Genomic DNA, 22051 nt, shown 5'->3' with positions numbered 1-22051 from the left:
GGTGGGGCGGCCCGCGCCCGGGCTCCGCCTCCCGCCCCTGCTCCGCCTCCTCCCCTTCCCCCGACTCGCCCCTGGGGAGGGGTGGGTGGGTAGGTGCGGATTCTGGGCGGGTGGCGGAGTCACAGTCGCTTCAGCCAGGCTGTGGAGCGGACGGACGCGCCCGGTGCCCCGGGGGAGGGGCGCCACCAGGGAGCAGGAGGAGGTGGAGAGGAAAAGACGCCCTCTCTGCCTGAGACCTTTGGAGGCTCTGACCCCAGGGGCAGGGGACTGACAAGTTCCTCCACCTCAGCTGCCTGAAGAGGCCACGACCCTGGTGGGCCCTGAGCCCGCCGCACCAGGGGCCCCAGCACCACCCGGGTGGCCTAAAGCGACAGTCTCAGGGACCACTTCGAGGTTTCCAGTTGCCTAGACAACGAGCCCGGGGTCAGAGCCACCACCCTTCCAGCCACCTGCCTCCTCTGCTGCCTCAGGCACCAGTCCCAGCCCCGTGAGTCCAGCCCAGGTGACATGACGGTGCTCTCTACCCCCCGGCCCTCGCGGGTGACCACGCTGAAGCGCACAGCTGTGGTCCTGGCCCTCACGGCCTATGGAGCCCACAAAATCTACCCCCTGGTGCGGCAATGCCTGGCTCCGGCCAGGGGCCCTCAGGCGCCGGCCAGGGAGTCCGCGCAGGAGGTCTCTGGGGCCACCGCTGCCGCAGCGGCCAAGGCCGGTGTCAACCGGGTGTTCTTCCAGCGACTCCTGTGGCTCCTGCGGCTGCTCTTCCCCAGGATCCTGTGCCGGGAGACGGGGCTGCTGGCGCTGCACTCGGCGGCCCTGGTGAGCCGGACTTTCCTGTCGGTGTACGTGGCCCGCCTGGACGGTCAGCTGGCCCGCTGCATCGTGCGCAAGGACCCCCGGGCCTTCAGCTGGCAGCTCCTGCAGTGGCTCCTCATCGCGCTCCCCGCCACCTTCGTCAACAGTGCCATCCGCTACCTGGAGGGCCAACTGGCCCTGGCGTTCCGCAGCCGGCTGGTGACCCACGCCTACAGACTCTACTTCTCCCAGCAGACCTACTACCGGGTCAGCAACATGGATGGGCGGCTTCGCAACCCAGACCAGTCCCTGACGGAGGATGTGGTGGCCTTTGCCGCCTCCGTGGCCCACCTCTACTCCAACCTTACCAAGCCGCTCCTGGACGTGGCTGTGACCACCTACACCCTGGTGCGAGCGGCCCGCTCCCGCGGGGCCGGCATAGCCTGGCCCTCGGCCATCGCTGGCCTCGTGGTGTTCCTCACGGCCAATGTGCTGCGAGCCTTCTCGCCCAAGTTCGGGGAGCTGGTGGCAGAGGAGGCGCGGCGGAAGGGGGAGCTGCGCTACATGCACTCTCGAGTGGTGGCCAACTCGGAGGAGATTGCCTTCTACGGGGGCCACGAGGTGGGGCAGGTTGGGGCGCTGGAAAGCGTATGGCTGGGGGCTTGGGGTCAGGAAAGCCGGGGCTGCCTATGGCTGATACCAGAGGTGTGGATCAGCCAGGGCCTTGGGCAGCCCAGATCGGCACAGTAATGGAGAAGCAGGAAGGCTGGGTGGGGATTGCCCTGGGCCACTTCTGCTTCCTCTCTGCCTCATTTGTCCTGGCCTTAGGGCTGGGGACCCTAGCCATTTGAGACCAGAGAGCTCCCTGCTTGCCCCATTCTTGCAGCCAACAGAGAGGAGGCTTCTGCCATCTGGGGGCAGGGATGATGGGACGCGGCCTGCTGCCTTGCCCCTCCTGGGCCCCCAGGCCCTTTGAAGGCTGGCGTCTGGCCCAGCTGGCCGGCCGGGCAGGAGGGCATTATGGGCATGACTCAGCCCAAGCGGAGGTTAATAAGCAGCGCGCAGCGTGCCGGCCACAGCGGTGCCAGAGCTCCACGCTCCAGATCAAGGCTTCCCCACTCTGGAGCCCGGAGGCCGGCCTGGCTGTGGGCTTGGCCACCTCCCCAAGGCCCGGGCCGGGGATGCTGGGCCCAGGCCGCCACCGCGGCGGGACTCACTTCCTGCCCGCCCGGCGGCCACCCTGCCCCCAGCGTGGCCGCCCTTCCGCCCGGGGCCCAGTCGTGCAGCTCCCCGGCAGGCCAGGTCAGGGGCCGGGCTGGCTAGGGCCAGTAGCCCAGGCCTGGAAAAGGTTACTCCAGGCCAGTGCTCCCTTTATCTCGCCTCGGCCCCTCCCCTTCCTCGTGCCTGGGGTTGCAGCTGCCTCCGGCTAGGCTCTCTGCGACTCTGGTTTCGGTTCCCCCGTGCTTCTTGGGGGAGGGGCACAATGGCATCCGTCTCCTGAAGGCCCATGAGTCCTCCCTGGGTCAGGTGGCCTCGTGCCCCAGACCTTGTCTCATTGGCTGCACGTCGCATCAGGCAGAGAGGCAGGCTTGTCTCTGATTTTTAAAAAGGGTTTATCCCTGAGCAGATAGGGGGCATCCCAGGCGTGCGCTGGGCTCCAGATTAGGAGAAAAAGCGCCTGGTCTGCAGCCGCAACCCCCTCTCCTCCTCTCCTGTCCCCCGGGCCGCAGGGCCTTGGCAGGCAGCCGTGGCCTTGGGTGAGGCACTTGGCACATTCCCCGCAGTTACACTGTCAGCCCCAGCCAGCACTCCTGCCAGCTCGCAGCACGAGCCTGGATTGCCTGGGTGCTCAGAATAGGCGTGCTCACTTCAGAAACAGGAGATTGGCTTGAGGCAAAGCCACGGTGCGGTGCCGCAGACCTGAAGAGAGATCACTGGCTCTTTGAAGGACTTCCTCTGGGCTAGTTTCAGCAAATAGCATGTTCACGGGGAGGATTCACCGGCCAGGGTAGGAGGGGCCTAGTGTGCATCCACAGTCTGTCTGTTTAGGCCTCGGCCAGAGCTGAAAGCAGTGTGGAGTGATGGGCCTTCATGGGTGGGTTGATTGCCCTTACTGTGTAGGCACGTGGCTCACCCCAGTCCCCATTGGCTGATGTCCTCATGGACACTGGCCCAAGCTTAGATCAGCAAGCTAGGGCAGAGGTGACTGGCTGGCTGGAGGGCAGACAGCAGGGTATTTTGCTGTTACTGGGATTTCAAGGAGGAGGCTTATTTAGACGCGCATACAAACACACACAACCTCTTACTGGCTTGAGCGTAGGTAGACCTTTATAAGTCAAAGAATTTGGTTCTCTTAATGGCTCAGCCAATGTGGTCCAAATTCCATACCTCTTGCTACCTCCAGGCTGTGTGAGCTGGGGCAGGTCACTTTGCCTGTCTGGGCTACAGTGGACAAGAGAATACACACACAATTGGACGTGGTGAGAATCGAATGGAGAATCAGCTGTGAAACCACTTGGCAAAGGAAACGGTTCCAGGCTAGGCAGCTGTTGTTGCTCGGGAGTGGGAAGGCAGGGCTAGGGCATGTGCCCCCCACCCCAAGAAATCCATGACCCAATGGGCACCCGCTGTGACTGCTTCCTGACCGCTCCAGCCCCTGCCCCCGCCCGTCTAACCACTGCTCTCCCGGGGAGCCTCTTTCTCTCTCATTCCCTCTCCTGCTCTCTCTTCTCCAGGCCCTGCACAGGTCCCTCTCCAGAGATGGCAGGTGGTGGCCAGTGCAGGAAGGGGGAGGGGAGGGCAGGGGAGGCCCACCCACTGCTGAGCCGGTGGGCTGGAGTCCTCAGCTGGCTTGGGCATGGGGCTGTCCCCTGAAGCCGATGCCTGCACGAGCTGGCTTGGGAGTGTGCCCTGCAGGTTCCTGTGGGAGAATGCGCTGCAGGTTTCTCACCCTGAGGAATTGTGGGAAAGTAGAGGGAGGTGGGGCCTAAGCAGGTAGAGATTATTAACCAAGTTCTTCAAAACCAACTATTGCCTTTTGCCTTCATGTGCTGCCCTTCGCTTAGTTCAGGGTAGCCTCCCAGCAGTTGCCCAAAGAAATGGGCAAGGTGGCTGCCCTCAGCCCATGTAGAGAAGCTGTCCAGGGCAAATAGGGGCGTGGTGAGCATTCCAACTGAAGAGGTAGCGGAAAGAGGGGAGGAGTGTGGGCCTTGGAAGTTGGCAGGGGGTGAGCCCCTTCACCGCTGCTATACCCCAGTGCTGAAATGTTGATCCCGTACCTCCCCTGTAAACATGGCCCTGTTCTAACTCCTGGCTTTCAACCTTGTCTTGGTCATCAAATGGCATGGCCTGTGGAACTGATCTCCAGGCCTCCGGCTCACCGGTGCCCCATCCCCACAGGTGGAGCTGGCCCTGTTGCAGCACTCCTACCAGGACCTGGCTTCGCAGATCAACCTCATTTTGCTGGAACGCCTGTGGTACGTCATGTTGGAGCAGTTCCTCATGAAGTACATGTGGAGCGCCTCGGGGCTGCTCATGGTGGCCGTCCCCATCATCACCGCCACCGGCTACTCAGAGTCAGGTGAGAGGGGCCTGTCCTCTTGCACCACTGAGTGAGGCTTGGGAGGGCCCAGGGCTCAGCCAGCCCACCTGCCTCTTCTACTTCTGAGGTTGGGGGGGCTCGGCATGTCACAGTCTCCCGGAGCTCCTCGCCGCCTGCTGCCCTGTGTGCGGCTCCCCTTTACAGCCTCTCACGCTTCTTGGTCCCACTCGGCCAAGCCCAGGGACTGCGATTCAGGAACACCCTTCACCAGGGGTGTGCGTCCTTGCCCATCTGGCCCTGTCCTTGGCCCATCTTGCATGGGGAGGGTGGGGAAGTACGTTGAGGGAGCCCTTTCCTGGCTTGGGCCTCGGCTTTCCCATGCCTGCAATAGCTCTGGCAGGTTGTCGAGGGCAGAGCCCTCTTCCCCGAGGCTGTGGGGGGACTGGAAAGGATGGCCGTTTTGTTCCTGTACTGGTTTGCAAGGAATTCATTCTGTTTGCAGCCTTTTCGTGGTTGCCCTTGGAAGGTCCATGTGCATACTTGAGAACAGTCTGGGTTAATCAATAGCTCCTCCTCCTCAGCCTGGCCCTTGCTTAGAACACTAGAGGAGCAGCCCAGCCCACCAGCCGTTCCCCGCAGCCCAGGGACCCTCCTCCAGACAGACGTCCTTCAGGAGTCCTTACCGTGAGGTTTTCATCACGGAGCTTCAAGATGATTTTCTTGTCTGAAAGTGTCTTTATTTTACAGCATCTCACGCTGTAGACAGACATCCTTCAGACAGACGTCCTTCAGGAGTCCTTACCGTGAGGTTTTCATCATGGAGCTTCGAGATGATTTTCTTGTCTGAAAGTGTCTTTATTTTACCCTCCCCTCTACCCCAAACTGGATTGTAGTTGGGTGAGGGAGTTGAGGCGGACGCTCAGTCTCTCTCAGCCCGGGGACCACATCCCGTTGCCTCCATTGGAAAATCTGTTATCAGCTTCACTGCTCTCAGCGGCCAGCATGGTCTCCCTGGTTAGACTTTTCTCTTTCTCTGCAGTTTCTTTAGGAAGCATTTCTGTCTATTCTGCTTGAGACTTGTTGTACGGCCTTTGAATATTCAGATTGTTCCATCGTTCTGGAACGTTCTCAGCTGTTATCTTTTCAAATATTGCCTTCCATTCTTTCTACTCTTTCCTTCTGGAACTCTCACTATGAGCTGGTCTTCTCACTCTCTTCTCTGCGGCTCTCAGTCTCTCTTCCCTCTTCCCCATCTAGCACTATCTGTGCTAAATCCTGGGAGGTTTCCTCAGATTTTCCTGCTCACTCATTTGCTAGTTTTCTCTTTGGCTGCATCTAATTTGATTTTTTTTTCTTTTTTTGGCTGCTCTGTGCGGCATGTGGGATCTAGTTCCCTGACCAGGGATTGAACCTATGCCCCCTGCACTAGTAGCATAGTCTTTTTTTCCTTTTTTCTTTTCTTTTTCTTTCTTTTTTTTTGGGGGGGGGGTGCTGCTTGGGTCTTCGTTGCTGCACACGGGCTTTCTCTTGCAGTGAGTGAGGGCTACTCTTCATTGCGGTGCTTGGGCTTTTCATTGCAGTGGCTTCTCTTGTTGCGGAGCACGGGCTCTAGGTGCATGGGCTTCAGTAGTTGTGGCATGCGGGCTCTAGAGCACAGGCTCAGTCGTTGTGGCGCATGGGCTTAGTTGCTCCACAGCATATGAGATCCTCCTGGACCAGGGATCGAACTCGTGTCCCCTGCGTTGGCCGGCAGATTCTTAACCCCACTGTGGGTTAAGAATCCGCCTTCTTCCCCTACCAGGGAAGTCTGGAAGCGCAGAGTCTTAACCCCTGGACTACCAGGGAAGTCCCTAATTTGAATTGTTTTTAATTTCAATGACTATTTCTGTAAAGTTCTGCCGCCTGCTGTATTAATCATGTTTATTCTGTGGTCTCTATGCAGCTATTCGGTTGTCTGAATTCTTGAGGGTCCAAGCCAGCTGTATCTTCCATCTGCCACTCTTCTTTGCTCGTGGTCCTTGTGGGTTTTGCAACCAGACTTCTGTGGGAACTCTGAGTAGCCTAACTGGAAGGAAGGATTCCCCAGCCACATTTGCTTTTATTGTAGCCAAGTAATGAACCAGTTGGAGGCTATTTTCATGTTAACTTCTCCACTTGGGGAGGAGAGGTTCCTGAACTTGGAAGTGATGTTAATTTGAATCCCAGACACAAATGACAAATTCTTAGAGGAGACTTTTTTTTTTAAACATGAGTAATTAATGGTTTTATTAACTGTATTCCTAACATTCAAATTAATTCTTCATTGTAACTAGTTTATTATTGCTTCTCCTGTCCAAAAAGTCCTTCTTTCTTTGTTTTGCACATCTAATCCTTTTTTAAAAAAAATTATTTATTGGCTGTGTTGGGTCTTCATTACTGTGCGCGGGCTTTCTCTAGTTGTGGCAAGCAGGGGCTACTCTTCGTTATGGTGCACGGGCTTCTCATTTCAGTGGCTTCTCTTGTTGTGGAGCACAGGCTCTAGGCATGTGGGTTTCAGTAGTTGCAGTGCATGGGCTTAGTTACTCCATGGCATGTGGGATCTTCCCAGACCAGGGATCAAACCTGTGTCCCTTGCATTGGCAAGCGGATTCTTAACCACTGTGGCACCAGAGAAGTCCCTGCACATCTAATTCTTGACCATACTTTAGAGCCCCACTCACGTTACGCTAGTCTAATGATATTCCTAACTCCCTAGTTTTCCTGATCTAGAGGAGACATCTTGGTCCTTGCACCTAGAGCCCTGGCTATATGACAGAAGCTCCCATCTTCTCTGTCTCTGGGGATGTCACAGGAGCACCTGGCTACAGGCTTCTCTTCTCGCTCCTGGGAATTTCCCTTGCTTCCATGCAAGCACAGCTCTGATTTAAAAGGTGTTATATGTTATGCAATTTGGTAGTAAGAGGATTTTCAGTGATATGTAAAGAGAGAGAGTCTGACTTGCAAGTCTCAAAACTAGAAGTCTCTCTGATTCTCTCCCTATAGGTGTCTCTCCCTTGGGGCTTCCGTACCCTCGGCTGTCTGTCCCTCTGTGGGTGACCTCCAAGAGGAAAGATCAAATTTGAGAGGGTAGTTGCTTCCACCAATGGACCTATACAAAGGTGGCCTTGATTTAGGCCAGGAGCATGGGAATGGACCCAGGAGGAAACCAACCTGTGGTTTCAGTGAGGAAGTGCCTGTGGCCACTTCCCTCTGAGGCTGGCACTAGGCACAGCTCAGCCTGTCTAGTCCCTGAGGCCTCTCCCTCCGCTGAAGGCCTAGGACTTTTTGGAGCCTGTGCTGTGTAGAGCTTTGAGTGCAATTCAGAGGCCTGAGCTCCTGTCCCTACCCTCATGGCCCTTATAGCCAGTCATCTGTGAACGTGTGGACCGCTCCCATCCCCCTTGCTCACTCCACTTCTGTCTCACTGGCCTTCCCCGAAACACCAGGCCTGCTTCTGCCTCAGGGCCTTTGCTCCTCCTCACTGTGCCAGGAATGTTCCTTCATCTGCCATCTCACGGCCTCCTCCTGCCCTCTGTGGAAGCTTTGCTCACAGGCACCGTCTAGGTGAGGCCTGCCCTGACCACCCTGCACCCCCCGCTCTTCTCTCCCCCTCCCCTGTCTCGCTGCTCTTCAAAGCGCTGAACAGCCCATCTGCTCCACCTGCCTTATCGCGGTTCTGCCACTTTAGACTTAAGGAGGCCAGAGGTTTGTCTGTTTTGTCCCTGCTGTGTTCCCAGTAACTGGAGACTGAGAGCGCTGGGAACCGGGTGATGAGGCAGGCGATTATCAACAGGGGAAGGCGTAGCCACCTTTGCCCTTCTGGCCTGCTGACACTGCCAAGCTGGAGGACCAGGGAGGGACAGCCTGGCCAAGAACAGCTGTCGGGTGTCTGGCTCTGGGGCACTCGTCATAGCCCCTGAGGCTCGGAGGAAAGCTGCAGGAGGTCATGCTGTCTCTAGGGAGGTACGCGCTGTTGCCAGGGCCCTCCACCCTGCAGACCCTTTCCCTTTGTGCGCAGTCCCTTTCCAGCTCTCAGGATATCTGGGGAGGAGGGTTTGTGTCCCCCTGCCTAGGAGTATGGTGGGAAGGAAGGTCCGGGACCTTAGACGGTCAGAAACACCACTCTCCTCCCCCACCCAGTTCCCTGGATTCCTGGTGCTCTGGCCAGCCGTCCTGCCCTAATCCACCCCACACTGCACCTGCCCTGGCCTGGCTTCCTGCCCCTTCCCACCCCACCCCTGCCATCGTATCCTTGAGGCTCCAACCTCAGATCCATTTATGGCCCTGGATAGAGTTAGTCCTCAGAGTTGCTGAGTCCCCCTTGCTTCCCGTCACCATTTCCAGAATATTCCTTGTTTAAAAGCCTTGCCCCTCTCGGGGATCCAAGGGTCAAGGGTGTCAAGGCCATTGACAAGAGAGGGTTGGGTGAGTAACCATGGGCTCTCAAGTGAGACAGAAAAGAAAAAAGCAAGTCAAGACAGGAGCAGGCTCCTGGGGAGAAATAGTCGCATTGAGGATGGCCACAGAATGCGGCAGCAAGGGGAGAGAGGAGGGCGATGTGGGTTAGCGTGGAGGTCTGAGAGGGGATATTCCTGTTTGAGAGATCTGGGAGGGGCTGCCGTTGTAGTGCAGGACGCAATACCTGCGTTATTACTTTTTTTTTTTTTTTATAGTTGTGGCACATGGGCTTAGTTGCTCCATGGCATGTGGAATCTTCCCAGGGCAGGGCTCGAACCCGTGTCCCCTGCATTGGCAGGCGGATTCTTTACCACTGCACCACCTAGGAAGTCCATACCTGCGTTATTGAGATGTAATTAACATACCATACAATTCAGCCTTTTTACGGGTACAATTCAGTGGGTTTTGATATAGTCGCAAAGTTGTGCAACCATCACCACTATCTAAGTCTAGAACATTGTCACCACCCCAAAAAGAAAGGCCGGACCCATTAGTAGTCACTCCCCACCCCACCCTGCAGCCCCTGGAAACCACTGATCTTTCTGTCGCTATGGGTTTGCCTCTTCTGGACATTCCATGTAAATGGAATCATACAGTATGTGGCCTTCTGTATCTGGCTTCTTTTACTTAGCATTGTGTTTTTACAATTCATCCGTGTTGTAGGATGAATCAGTACTTTATTCCTTCTTATGGCTGAATAATGTTCCATTGTATGTGTATACCTGCCACATTTTGTTTATGCATTCATCCATCGGTAGACATTTGGGTTGTTTCTACCTTTTGGCTCTTATGAATAATGCACACTCATGTATAATTTTTTGTGTGGACCTCTGTTTTCACTCTCTTGGATATAGGTACACCTAGGAGTGGAATTGCTGGGTCATTTGGTAACTCTCTGTTTCACATTTGGAAGAACTGCCAAACTGTCTTCCACAGTGGCGGTACCATTGTTCACCTCCCCCAGCGGTGTCTCAGGGGCCAAGCGCTCCACTTCCTCACCAACACTTGTTACTCTCTTCTTAACTATAGCCATCCTAGTGAGTGTGAAGTGGTGTCTCATCGCAGTTTTGATCTTGTGTTTCCCTGATGACTAATGAACATCTTTTCCTGTGCTTATTGGCCATTTGTGTATCTTACAATGGAAATGTTTATGCGGATCCTTTCCCCATTGTTTAATTGGGTTGTTTGTATCTTTATTGTTGAATTGAAAAAAGTTCTTTATGTATTCTGGGACCTAGGCCCTTATCAGATATATGATTTGCAGATATTATCTTCGAGTGTACAGGTTGTGTTTTCACCTTCTGGATGATTTACTTTGGTGCCCCAAACCTTTTACTTTTGATGAAGCTCACTTACCTGTTTTGCTTTTGTTACTTGTGTTTTTGGTGTCGTATTTCAGGAGCCATACCTAATCCCAGGGCATGAAGGCTTACCCCTGCTTTCTTCTAAGAGTTGTGTAGTCTTAGTTCTTATGTGTAGGCTGGTCCTCCACTTTGTGTTAGTGTTTGTGTGTGGTGTGAAGTGGGGCTCCTTCTTTTGCATGTGGATACCTGGTTGTCCAAGCACCATTTGCTGAACAGACTGCTCTCTCCCCCAGTGGGTCAGTTTTGATTTTCCACTGTCCTTGCCCTTGCTGTGCTCTGCAGACTCAGAGGTGGCAAAGAAGGTGGCCCTGGAGATGAAGGAGGAGGAGCTGGTGAGTGAGCGCACAGAAGCCTTTACCGTCGCCCGCAACCTCCTCACAGCTGCTGCAGACGCCATCGAGCGGGTCATGTTGTCCTACAAGGAGGTAACCCCTGACCCGGCCCACACCCCTGCCATCTCCCCTTCTCTCGTCCCCACTGGCAGGGGCTGAGCCAGGGTCACCCTCCCTTCAGGTGACAGAGCTGGCTGGCTACACAGCGCGGGTCCACGAGATGTTCCAGGTATTTGAAGACGTCCGGCACTGCCGTTTCAAGAGGCCCGGGGAGCCAGAGGACACTCAGGCAGGGTCCGGGGCTGTGGTGAAATCTGGTGTCCGTGTGGAGGGGCCCCTGCAAATCCGAGGTAAGGGCGCCCTCTCCAAAGAGCCCCCCCGCCCCGGTCGCAGCCCTCCCACCACAGGCTGTGCGGTGCCCCCCAGAGGGCTTCCTGGGCAAGTTGTGGCCCCGACAGAGCAGTTGCTGCTGGCCTCCCTGCTCACACGCTTAGTCCCTTCCAGGTGCCCTGGCCAGAATTTCTCTTTGCAAGAGAGGGGGGCATGGTCCGCGAGTGGAGGGGATCGCTCACCCATGCAGGCAGTGAGAGAAAGCTGGAGGCTGCAGTAGGGGCCAGGGTGCTGTGGAAGAGACCCCAAGCATTGGTGCCGCCTCTCAGATGGTGCTGGTGATGGGGGGCTGCAGGAATGGATGGAGGGTGGCGCCCGCATGGTCAGCTGCTGGGACGCCTGACTGTATTCCCAAGGGCCCCTGGGCCACACACTGGCATGCTGTTGGGGGTTGGGGGCACACAGAACCCACCAGAAGGTGGAGGGAGATCTCTGTTCCTTCTCTCCCTTCCTTGCATTCTCTCTCCAGGCCAAGTGGTGGATGTGGAGCAGGGCATCGTGTGTGAGAACATCCCCATCATTACGCCCACAGGAGAGGTGGTGGTGGCCAGCCTCAACATCAGGGTAGGTCGAGGGGGGAGGGGAGCACCAACCTGGAAGCATGGGCGGGGCTGAGCCGAGCTGTGGGCCTGGCCTCTTGCACCTGCCTCAGCGCCCAGCCCAGCCAGCCTGCCTGCGCTGTCGGGAGCTATTGACCACAGGTCTATGTGGCAGGCAACCTGAGCTCAGGGTGAAAGACCAACGTGTCTCTGACTGCTAGTCCTGGGGCAGTGGCGTCAGAGCTAAGAAAAAAGACCAGCGATTACCAGGATTGAGCAAGAGTCACCCAAAGGCTCCTGGCCCTATCATTGCCAGCACCCCACACCCCACCCCTGTCCCTGAGAAGCCTAGGACTTGGGGACTGTGGTCCAACTCCAGCTGTGATGACAGAGATTCTCTTCCACCGACCTGGGCTTGAGGTCCCACAGATCTACTTTGAGAGGCCCCCAGGGCAGGTGTGTGCCCGCACAGCCTGGCCCATGGAGAGCTTTCAGCCACTACGCAAGCTGTCTGTGGAGAGGATGCCCTGGGGGCCGACATCCACTAGTCACCTGCGTCTGCAGGCAGGGCTTCGGACAGGGCCAGGGGGTGAAAGTCAAGGGAGCCCTGGGGTGGGAACTGTTCATTCATCCATTCATTCAACTCATGTTCCCTGAGCTCCAGGCTGGACACTGGAAACCAGAGGTGAATCAGGGGAGCCCTCAAGGGTTACAAAGGTCCCAGGTTAGGGACTTCCCTGGCGGTCCAGTGGTGAAGACTCCACGCTTCCACTGCCGAGAGTGCAGGTTCCATCCCTGGTCAGGAAACTAAGATCCCACATGCTGCCCAGTGTGGCCGCAAAAACACTTAAAAAAAAAAAAGATCCTGGGTTAGACGGCTGTCCAGGGTCCAGCGAGGGCCACAGGAAGGGCCATCACCATCCCTTGGGGAGTAAAGGTCACGTGAAGCTTCACCCAGGAGCCCCCAGGCAGGCAGGCAGGCAGGCATCGTGGTGAAGAAGAGGGCTAGGATGAGGAACCAGGGGACTGCGGGGCCAGGTCCCTCCGGGGCTGCGTGTGCCCGGCTAAGGAGCCAGGGCAGCAGAAGCCACAGCAAGGTAGGGAATAAGCAGGAAGGGCCAGTGCCTGGAGCTCCTTTCCTTGATCTGCTGAGAGGGGTCTTGAGAGCCAGTTGTAGGCTGGACACAAGCCAGTGGTGCGATCCCCGTTGCCCCTGGAAGTAGTCACCCTTGGGGTGTGGGGGGTGCCACAGATGGCCGGTTTATCCAAGGTGAATGGTTTCCAGGCAGGCCCAGTGGACGCCCAGGTGGGCAAAGCCCAGAGGCCCTGGTGAGCAGGGGCACGGCTGGTTAGAAAGCGAGGTCAGGTAAAGAAGGGGTGACCGGGGGCCAAGCAAGAGCTCTGTCCTGGCAGAGCTGCTGGTGGAGCTGGGCTCTGGGGCTGGGAGATGTTGGGAACGGGGAGCAGTTCCTGGCCCTGATCAGCCAGGTGATGGGGTGAGGAGGGCGGTTGGAGAGATGCAGGGAAGGAGACAAGGGAGGCAGCTGTGGAGCTAGCTGGGGCCAAGGCAGCTCTCCGGGGGCCAGGCACGCGGAGGAGCCAGGGCCTGACCAACCAGCCCTCCTGCATCTGGACGGAGCGAGGCCTGGGCCCTGCCCAAGGGAGTTGATAGTCTAACAAAGGACAACAAAGAGAGGGGCTCAACCAACAGAAGTTCAGATCAGGGTGTCTAGGCCTCTCCCAGCTTCTGGTGTTTTGCCCTCATCTTCACATGGCACTCTCCCTGTGCGCATGTCTCTGTGTGCAAATGTCCCCTATTTATAAAGACACCAGGTCACACTGGATCAGGGTCACACTGGATCACACCCCACTCCTCATCTAAATTTAATAATTATATCTCAAAGACTCTATTTCCAAGTAAGGTCACATTCTAAGATCCTGGAGGTTAGGACTCCAACATATGACTCTGAGGGGACACAGTTCAGCCCCTGGCACTGATCGAGAGAAACCAGGCGGACACGCGCATCTGCCGCGCTGTCGGGTCTCGCAAGGACCGCGCCAGCTGGAAGGCCCTTAGTGTTGCTGACTCCGTGTCTCACACCCTCTCCACCCCGAGGACGGCAGGCGTCCTGCCATCTGTATGCTCGCTGCCAGCTTGGGTGGCCTTTTTCCCAAAGCAGGTGTTCCCAGAAGCCCAGCGGACATCATGTAACCAGCTCATTGGGGAGCCTGAGGCGCTGGACACTTGGCTTCTGGGTGAAGTGGGGTGGCTGGGCTGCCGGCCGCCTTCTGGGGCGGAGCAGGCCCTCCTCCTGCTGGTCGCTGCTCTCTGGGCGTGTCGGGGCCCTCGGAGACCAGCCGCTGCCCGAAACAGGCGGCAGCTTAGGGCTCGGGATGCCAGAGCTCACCCTCAGGGCCCTGCTATTTCTCACCAAGAGATGGAGGATGGCGTGTGCTGGGTGCGGGGAGCTCTCTGAGGCTGTCAGGCGGGCCGCAGGTGAGAGGAGGGAGGCCCGGGCCAGGTCCCACAGCTGCTGCCTCTGCAGGTAGAGGAGGGCATGCACCTGCTCATCACCGGTCCCAACGGCTGCGGCAAGAGCTCTCTGTTCCGGATCCTGGGTGGGCTCTGGCCCACCTACGGCGGCGTGCTCTACAAGCCCCCACCCCAGCGTATGTTCTACATCCCCCAGAGGTGAGCGGTCGGGTGATGGGGCCACTGGGGGGCCTGCCCAGCACGTGAGAGGGGAGAGGGAGGTGACAGGGCCTGAGGCCTGGGCAGAGGACAGTGAGATGCTGCCCCCGAGTCCGAGGGGCTGTGGCACCTCCACCTGCCACCCCACCCTAACCCGCTCGCCTGTCAGCTCCACAGCTGTGGGGTGCGTGTGCACGCATGAGTGTGTGTGAGCGTGTATCTGCACGTGTGCCATGATGCTTGCGTGCAGGCTGTGTGGGTGGGTGGGTGTGGCACGCGGCGCAGAGGGGCCTGTGGCCTTCCTGCCAGCCCCCTCGGACAGGCCGGAGTCCACTCAGGCACAGGGCATCAGCAGGGAAGCTGGGCCACCCTTCCCTTGGCGGACACGCGGCTCTCCCACAGGCCCTACATGTCTATGGGCTCCTTGCGTGACCAAGTGATCTACCCGGACTCAGTGGAGGATATGCGAAGGAAGGGCTATTCAGAGCAGCACCTGGAAGCCATTCTGGACATCGTGCACCTGAACCACATCCTGCAGCGGGAAGGAGGTAGGGGAAGGGGCATCTGACCCCTCAGTGCCACAGGGGAAGCTGTCCATCAGTCGTCCTCTGTCCAAAGACTCGGCTGGGGAATCTGCTGCCGCCCCCGCCCCTGCGGGATGAAGATTCCCCCAACCAACACTCAGGAGTACCACACGCTGTGTGGCCTGGAGAGCCCCGCGCCCCAGGGAAGACGACAGGAGGCAGCCCACCCCAGCTCGCCTGAGTGTGCTCCACTCAGAAAGGGAGCCGGAGATGGCGGGGGATGTCTGCCCACCCACGTGTCTGGTTCAAGGCTAGGGGGTGTGTTCCCTGGGAAGAGATCTACAGGAGGGAAGGACAGGCTGATGGCCAGAGAACGCATTGCTCAGGGGCTTCTCGGGTTGGTCTTTAAATGCCCGTCATGCCCAGAGGGGCGGAGGAGGCGAGGGCAGCCCAGCTACCAGATTTTGGATTTTCACACCGAAAGCTGAGTGGCAGAGCTCTGAGTCCTGCCTCGGCTACTGAGGGGCAGCTTGACCTTGAGCGAAGCCTGCCCTCTTGAGACTCTGACCACCTGTAGAGGGGCCAGGTACCAGGGTCACCCTCAGTGCCGGCAGTTAATGAGCGCACCTGTGAGGACACATAGGGCTGTAGGACATGGCGGTTGACTCATGACGGTTCTTCCCAGATGTCGCCTGTGCAGAAAGGGGGCCGCGGGTGGTGAATTCACTGGGGCAGCTTCTCCCGGGCCTGCCCTGGTTGCCATGGTCCCTGCAAAGCTTCATCCCCAGCTTCCTCCGGTCTGGTCGGGCCTCTTTGGCTCACCCTTGGCGTGCACCCCTCCTCCTGGGCTCCACGCACCCCTGAGTGCCTGGGGCCCCCAAGGCTGACTGTGACACCCCATTATCATCAAGTTCAGCTTTGAGTAATGGAACCACCCACCCACAGTGGCTCAATTCATTTATAAGTTCGTCCTACTGGGACATAGAAGTCCTAAGGAAGGCAGGCCACGGTTGGTAGAGGCGGCCCCACGCCATGAAGACCCCGAGGTCGCTCTGCTATATGTGGCCTCCATTCCCAAGGTCACCTCACGGCCCAAGGCGGCTGCTTCAGCATCACATCATATTCCAGGCCATAGGATGGAGAAAATGATGGGGATGGGGGGAAATCATAGAGTGAATGCCGTCTTTCTTTTAAAGAAAGTTCCAGAAGCTGCCACGTGTGTAACATTTATACTTATACTCCATTGGCCAGAATTATAGTCCTGTGGTTAAACCTCCCATCAGGGCAAGCTCGGGGATGTAGTCTTTTTAGGGGGTGGCCACATGCTCTGCCAAAAACTCTAGTTCTCTGGAAAGACGGTGGAGGGAGCAGGCGAGGAGGCGTTTCTGATGAATCACCCAGTCACCTCCTCATCCGAGCAACCCTCCCGAGCCCGGCTGATGTTCTCCCCCAAGCAGGGACGCACAGGCCCGGTCCCTGTGGGTAAGAAGCCTTCTGGAGAGACCACCACAGCCATCCTTGGGGCTCTGCCATGACTGCTGCCCACATGTTAGCGCCCCGTTAGGTCCTGTGTGAGTTTGCTGGCACCACAGGTTGGGTGGGGCAAACAGCAGAAACATATCATCCCCCAGTTGTGGAGGCTGGAGGTCCAAGATCCAGGCGTGGGCAGGGGTGGTTCCTTCTGCGGGCTGTGAGGGAAGGTCTATTCCAGGCGTGTCTCCTGGGCTTGTAGATGCCGTCTGCTCCCTGGGTCTTCACATCGTCTTTCCTCTGTGCGTGTCTGCGTCTCCCAATGTCCCCTTTTTATAAGGACACCAGTCCCATTGGATGAGGGCTCACCCCAGTGACCTCACTGTAACTCCATCCCCTCTGTAAACACCCTGTCTCCAAATGCGGTGGCATTTCGGGTCCTGCGGGTGAGGACTCCCATGTGTCTTTTCTTAGAGGGGATGTAATTCTGGTCCCAACTCTTTTGAGCCGTTATGGTGTCCCCACAGATGGACAAGTCCCCAGAGCACACATCCCTGAATCATGTGCGCTGCCGTGTTCCACTGTTACGTGTGTCCCTAGCCCCTCCTAGCAACCCCAGGCCCTCCCGCCACCCCTGCCATGCCTGCGCCTGGGCCCTCTGCAGAAGCTGGTCAGCCCTTGTTGAAATGAACAATGACCCTTGTCCCCGCCAGGTTGGGAGGCCGTGTGTGACTGGAAGGACATTCTGTCAGGGGGCGAGAAGCAGAGAGTCGGCATGGCCCGCATGTTCTACCATAGGTGAGCTGCACTGTCCTGGTGGTTGGGCTCTCTTGGGCACTGGGAGTCCTCCGAGCCAGCGGCAGACACAAAAGTGCTGCCTGGGTGCTCCCAGGAGGCTTCATGGGACAGCCCAGGAGCCTGCTCGGCATCCACGTTGCCTGGGACCTCCTTAAGAGGGGCGGGCAGCACCACTAGGAGGCCTTGCCCTGCCCCCCCAGGGCCCAGCAGGGATGGGGCCACAAGGAGCTGGGCTCAACATGCAGATTGGGGTGTCAGCCATGAGGGTCCACAGCCTCACCCGCTCGGCCCCCACCCCCAAGGCCCAAGTATGCCCTCCTGGATGAGTGTACCAGCGCCGTGAGCATCGACGTGGAGGGCAAGATCTTCCAGGCGGCCAAGGATGCAGGCATCGCCCTGCTTTCCATCACCCACCGACCCTCCCTGTGGTAGGTGCCCTCCCTTTCTGCGAGTGGCGCCCCATGGCTTTGTCGCTGGGGAGGGGGCGGTGCTGCCGTCAGAGGGGCAGAGGGTCCTGGCGGCCCAGCAAGCTTCTCCTGCCGAACAACCTCACGCTCCCTCTCCTGGTGCAGGAAGTACCACACACACTTGCTACAGTTTGATGGGGAGGGCGGCTGGAAGTTCGAGAAGCTGGACTCGGCCACTCGCCTGAGCCTGACTGAGGAGAAGCAGCGGCTTGAGCAGCAGCTGGCGGGCATCCCCAAGATGCAGCGACGCCTCCAGGAGCTCTGCCAGATCCTGGGCCAAGGCCCCGGGGTCCTCCAGGGCGCTGCGACCTGACAGAGGGCCCTGGCACTTAGCCCTCGGCCCCCGCTCCTGCCCAAGCCCTCGGACCACATGAAGGAAACGGTGCCTGCCCACCCAGCCCCGCCCCGCCGTCCCACCCTGCCTCGGGCCCACCCTGCATGCTTTGCTGTCCTCCCAGGCCTCCCAGAGGACAACCAGTGAAACTTGTGCCCACGTCCCGGGCCCGGTGGGTGAGGGAAAGGGGAGAGGGGCCAGAGGCGAGCCCCCACTCACAGCCCCAGCCTGTGTCCGGGAGCCTTGGCGTTTGCTGGGCGGCACCTCCCGAGGCTGGAGTCCCCCCATTCCCTCCTCTGCCGTCCCTTGGAGACATCACGGTCCATCCCTCACAGCCACGTGGGACCCGCAGTGAGACAGGACTCGTCATCTGTGCCCCTTCTCTGCACCCGTCATCCCACAGAGCTCTCAGGAGGAAGAATTGCACAGCATTTCCTACCGAGCAGTGACAAGAATGTAGTCCCCGGCCCGCTCCGTCCCTAGCCCTGTCTCCTTCAAGCTAATTTATTGAATTCTTGTTTGTAACCATCTCCATCACCAACATGAGCACCCTGCCAGCGGGGGAGAGCGGCCTGGGCCTCTCAGCCAGCCCTCTGCTGGCCCCCGCCACCCCACCAGCCTACACTGCCAACCACCCTGGGGTGGGTGGGGGCGGGCCAGCAGGCGAGGGGCGATGGACGCTGGGGCTGCCGGGCATGAGGGCACCGCTGTGCCCAGTTCAGTGCCAAAGAGGGGTCAGCGGGGAAACTGTCTCTGCAAAGACAGCCCCCCACCCGAGAGGGAAACCCCGCTGCCGCACCGCCGTGTGCCTTTTGGGCCCTCAGCCCTCGGGTCAGGGAGCCTCCCTCAGTTCCTCAGTAAACACCTTCCGTGGAGAATATGGTCCTGCCTCCCAGCCTCTTTGTCCGCCGGGGCTTGGGAGAGAGGCAGAAGGGGCAGCGGTTGGCCTTGGGGGGGAGGAGGAACCTTGAGCCACACCCCAGCCGAAGATGCTGCCCCTGCACGCTCTCCGGCAGACGTGGCAGCGGGGAGGTGGCATCAGCAGCATCTCACAAAAATAATGGCTGAGCCGGAAAAGGACTCTGGACCCAGCCCGACCTTGTGCCAGGGTGGACAGGAAGGGCCGAGGTCCAGTCCACCCATGAGGAGCTTCGAGAGAGATACCGAGAGGAGAACAGTGAGCTGCCAAGAGGACTGGCGGGGCACCCGGAGGAGGAAGAGTCCTGAGCCATCCAGGCGAGGAGCAGCAGGAACACAGTGCTTCTAGACCTTCTGGGAAAGGGGACGCTTGTGCAGAGGTCCTGGCTGAATCAGGAGGAAGATGCAGGATATCAGTGCCAAGTATCAAGGGGGAAGGGAGGGGCCGGGGCCACGCTTGAAGAGCCTGGACTGACCCCGGAAGCAACAAGAAGCCACTGAAGAGTTTTCGGCAGGATGGAAACAACACGGGAGTTATGCTTAAAGGGGGCTGTGTGGAGGGTTGCTTGGAGGGAGGCAAGAGCACCGCACTTGGCCCTCATCCACTGCTGGTGGGAACGGAATTGGGGCAGCCATTGTGGGGAACAGTGTGGCAGGTCCTGGAAAGCTGGGCATAGACTTCCCATGTGGCCCAGCACTTCCACTCGGAGATTTAGACCCAGGAGAATGGAAAATAGATATTCAATCAAAACCTTATACATAGAACTTCCCTGGTGGTGCAGTGGTTAAGACTCCGCACTCCCAGTGCAGGGGGCCCGGGTTCGATCCCTGGTCAGGGAACTAGATCCCACATGCATGCCGCAACTAAGACCTGGCACAACCAAATAAATATTAAAAACAACAACAACAACAACAAAACCTTATACATGAATATTCTTAACAGTACTATTGATGATAACCAAAAGTGGAAACAACCCAAACGTCCATCAACACATGAATGGACAGGCAAAATGTGGTCTCGTCATACAATGGAGTATTATTCAGCTTGACAAAGAAAGCAGACCAGTGGGTGCCAGGGGCTGGGGAGTGACTACTGATGGGGACAAGGTTTCCTCCTTTGGGGCTAATGAGAATGGTCTGGAACTATAGAGGTGATGGTTGCACAGTATTGTCAGTATGCTAAATGCCAACAAATTGTGCACTTTAAAAGGCTTAATTTTGTGTTATGTGAGTTTAACCTCAAAAAATAGATGATAGATCCATTGATCATAAAGAGATAGAGGTGATTGATGACTGATAGATAATAGAGATGATAGACTGGTGGTGATGATGGATGGATGGATCATAGGTAAAGAGATAGAGAGAAAGGTAGACGGGTGAAGGAGCACACCGCTTGATGCAACCCGGGCCAGACGTGCTGAGGCCTGAAATCCCAGATGGAGTAGAGCGAGATTAGAAGTCATGGGCGGGGCGGGTACCTTAGACTCTGGGGGAGGGGACAGGTGGGGTGAGAGTCAAGGTGACCCCTGGGTTCTGCCTTGAGTGGCCGGGTGGGCGATGGCACCCTTTGCTGAAGAAGGGACAGGTCAGGGACAAAGTGTTGCCCGATAGCGCTTGCTGGGCCCAGGCCTGCGGCCCCAGCGGAATTGATGAGTAGGCACTAGGAGGGTGCACTGGCTGAGAGTTCCAGGCTGGGGATCGTCCAAGGGGGCATCAGCCAGTAGAGAGACAGCTGGTGGTCAAAGAGACGCGTGGATGGCCTGGGCAGGAGGTGCTTGGTCTCCCATCTGGGGCATGGGAGATAGACTGTGTTTTATCTGAATTTTGAGGTTAGGGTTTGTTCCTAATCTCAGGACAGGTGGCAATTCTGAGGCTTAGGAGTTCTTCCTCCATCTCGTCCCAAGGTTGTGCAAGTCATCCCTACCTGATAATAAATCCTTTTTTTTTTCCAACTTACAAAGCTAGAATGGTTCTGTGGTCTGCCACCAAACCCTAATTGATACAGATGGAAAGAGACATACATGGCGAATACCATTCAAAAGGAAGTTAGTGGAGAGAAATTAACATCAGACAAAGTAGACCTCAGGGCACAAATCATTATTTGGGATAAAAGAGGTTGCTGCGCAATGATTAAAGAAATAATCCATCCAGAAGTATTAACCATTCTGAACGTGTGTGTAGCTATCTAATGACAGAGCCTCAAATGTACATCAAACAAAAAAGCAGCAGTAAAAGGAAAAATTAATAAATTAGTAAATTCACCACAATAAATCACACTACCTCTCACTCCACTTGGTAGCTCAAGCAGACAAAAGTAGGAAGAATATAGCACAAACTGAACAAGCTTGTTTAACAGACATCCCAAAACTAGAGACTACACACTCAAGTTCACCTTTAACACTTACTAAAACCCACCATATTCTCGGCCACAAAACAAATAGTAGAAGAACGGTATCATACAGATCATGTTCTCAAAGTGTGATAGAATAAAATCATAAATGGATAATAAAGCTAAAATTAAGTCCTCCTATATGTTTGAAAATTTAAATTTACAAATTTAAATTTAAAAATACACTTCCAAATAATTGATTGGTCCAAGAAGAATTTTAATGAAAATCTAAAAAATGTCAGAACTGAACAACAATGAAAACACCAAGTATGAAAACATGTGGGGTGTAGCTCAAGCAGTACTTAGGAGGAAATGTATACCCTTGAAAAGAGTAGGCTGAGCCCCAACCCAGAAAGTTAGAAAAACCACAGTAGAATAAACCCAAAGAAAGTAGAAGGAAGGAAATCACAAAGACGGCAGAAATTAATGAAATAGTAAAAACAAAGACCAATAAAACCAAAAGTTGGTTCTTTGAAATTAGTAAAATAGACAAGGCTCTGGCAAGAATGAACAATGTCAGGAAGGAAAAGGGGTAGAACCACGGATACCACAGCCCTTTCCAACCTGAGAGACTCCGGCTTAAACGTGGGAGCTTAGACACCTGTGTAGTCCTTGGAAGGCACTCCTTTCCCTTTCTGTGGTAAGTGTATTCCTTTTTTACATTTGTCATCCCCTTACCATCAGTTTTGCAGTGTTTTGAGAAAGAAGGACTAATCTCAAAGAACCAACTTTTGGTTTTATTGAAAACAGCAGTGGGAGGCAGCCCCCTGGTTTGCACAAGAAATAGAAGCACCAGATATGTCAGAAGAAAAAAATTTGTGTATGTGTGGTGGGGTGGGGAACAGGAGGATCAATTGAAACTCTGTGTAAGAGGCTGCTAGCTCCCATATACTTCAATTATATATACATAGATATATGTATATATAATTGACTATATATAATTGAATATATATAATCGAATATATACAGCAGATATATATATAGCATATATATCTATATAGCATATATAAGCACATCTATAT

At 56.3% G+C, this 22051-nt stretch overlaps 1 protein-coding gene across 1 annotated transcript; it reads left to right on the top strand.

The window, feature by feature from the left end:
• The first annotated feature begins 143 nt into the window (after window positions 1-143).
• On the top strand, window positions 144-18579 carry ABCD1 (ATP binding cassette subfamily D member 1). Its single transcript, XM_057719419.1, has 10 exons — window positions 144-1416; window positions 4195-4375; window positions 10459-10601; window positions 10690-10858; window positions 11368-11466; window positions 13988-14129; window positions 14532-14677; window positions 16837-16921; window positions 17224-17349; window positions 17494-18579. Exons 1-10 carry the CDS (start codon window positions 508-510, stop codon window positions 17699-17701), a joined length of 2208 nt encoding a protein of 735 aa, XP_057575402.1. The 5' UTR covers window positions 144-507; the 3' UTR covers window positions 17702-18579.
• The last annotated feature ends 3472 nt before the right edge of the window (window positions 18580-22051 follow it).

This window comes from Hippopotamus amphibius, chromosome X (assembly GCF_030028045.1).
Source record: "Hippopotamus amphibius kiboko isolate mHipAmp2 chromosome X, mHipAmp2.hap2, whole genome shotgun sequence".
NCBI lineage: Eukaryota > Metazoa > Chordata > Mammalia > Artiodactyla > Hippopotamidae > Hippopotamus > Hippopotamus amphibius.
Note: the sequence above shows the minus strand (reverse complement) of the source record. Positions and strands in the feature narration are given on the sequence as shown.

Bases quoted from the DNA above. Each gene is read 5' to 3' on its own strand.
- ABCD1 (XM_057719419.1), top strand. From the start codon at position 508: ATGACGGTGCTCTCTACCCCCCGGCCCTCGCGGGTGACCACGCTGAAG. The intron at 10,859-11,367 runs GTAAGGGCGCCC...TTCTCTCTCCAG, and splicing joins GGGGCCCCTGCAAATCCGAG to GCCAAGTGGTGGATGTGGAG. The intron at 14,678-16,836 runs GTAGGGGAAGGG...TGTCCCCGCCAG, and splicing joins CATCCTGCAGCGGGAAGGAG to GTTGGGAGGCCGTGTGTGAC.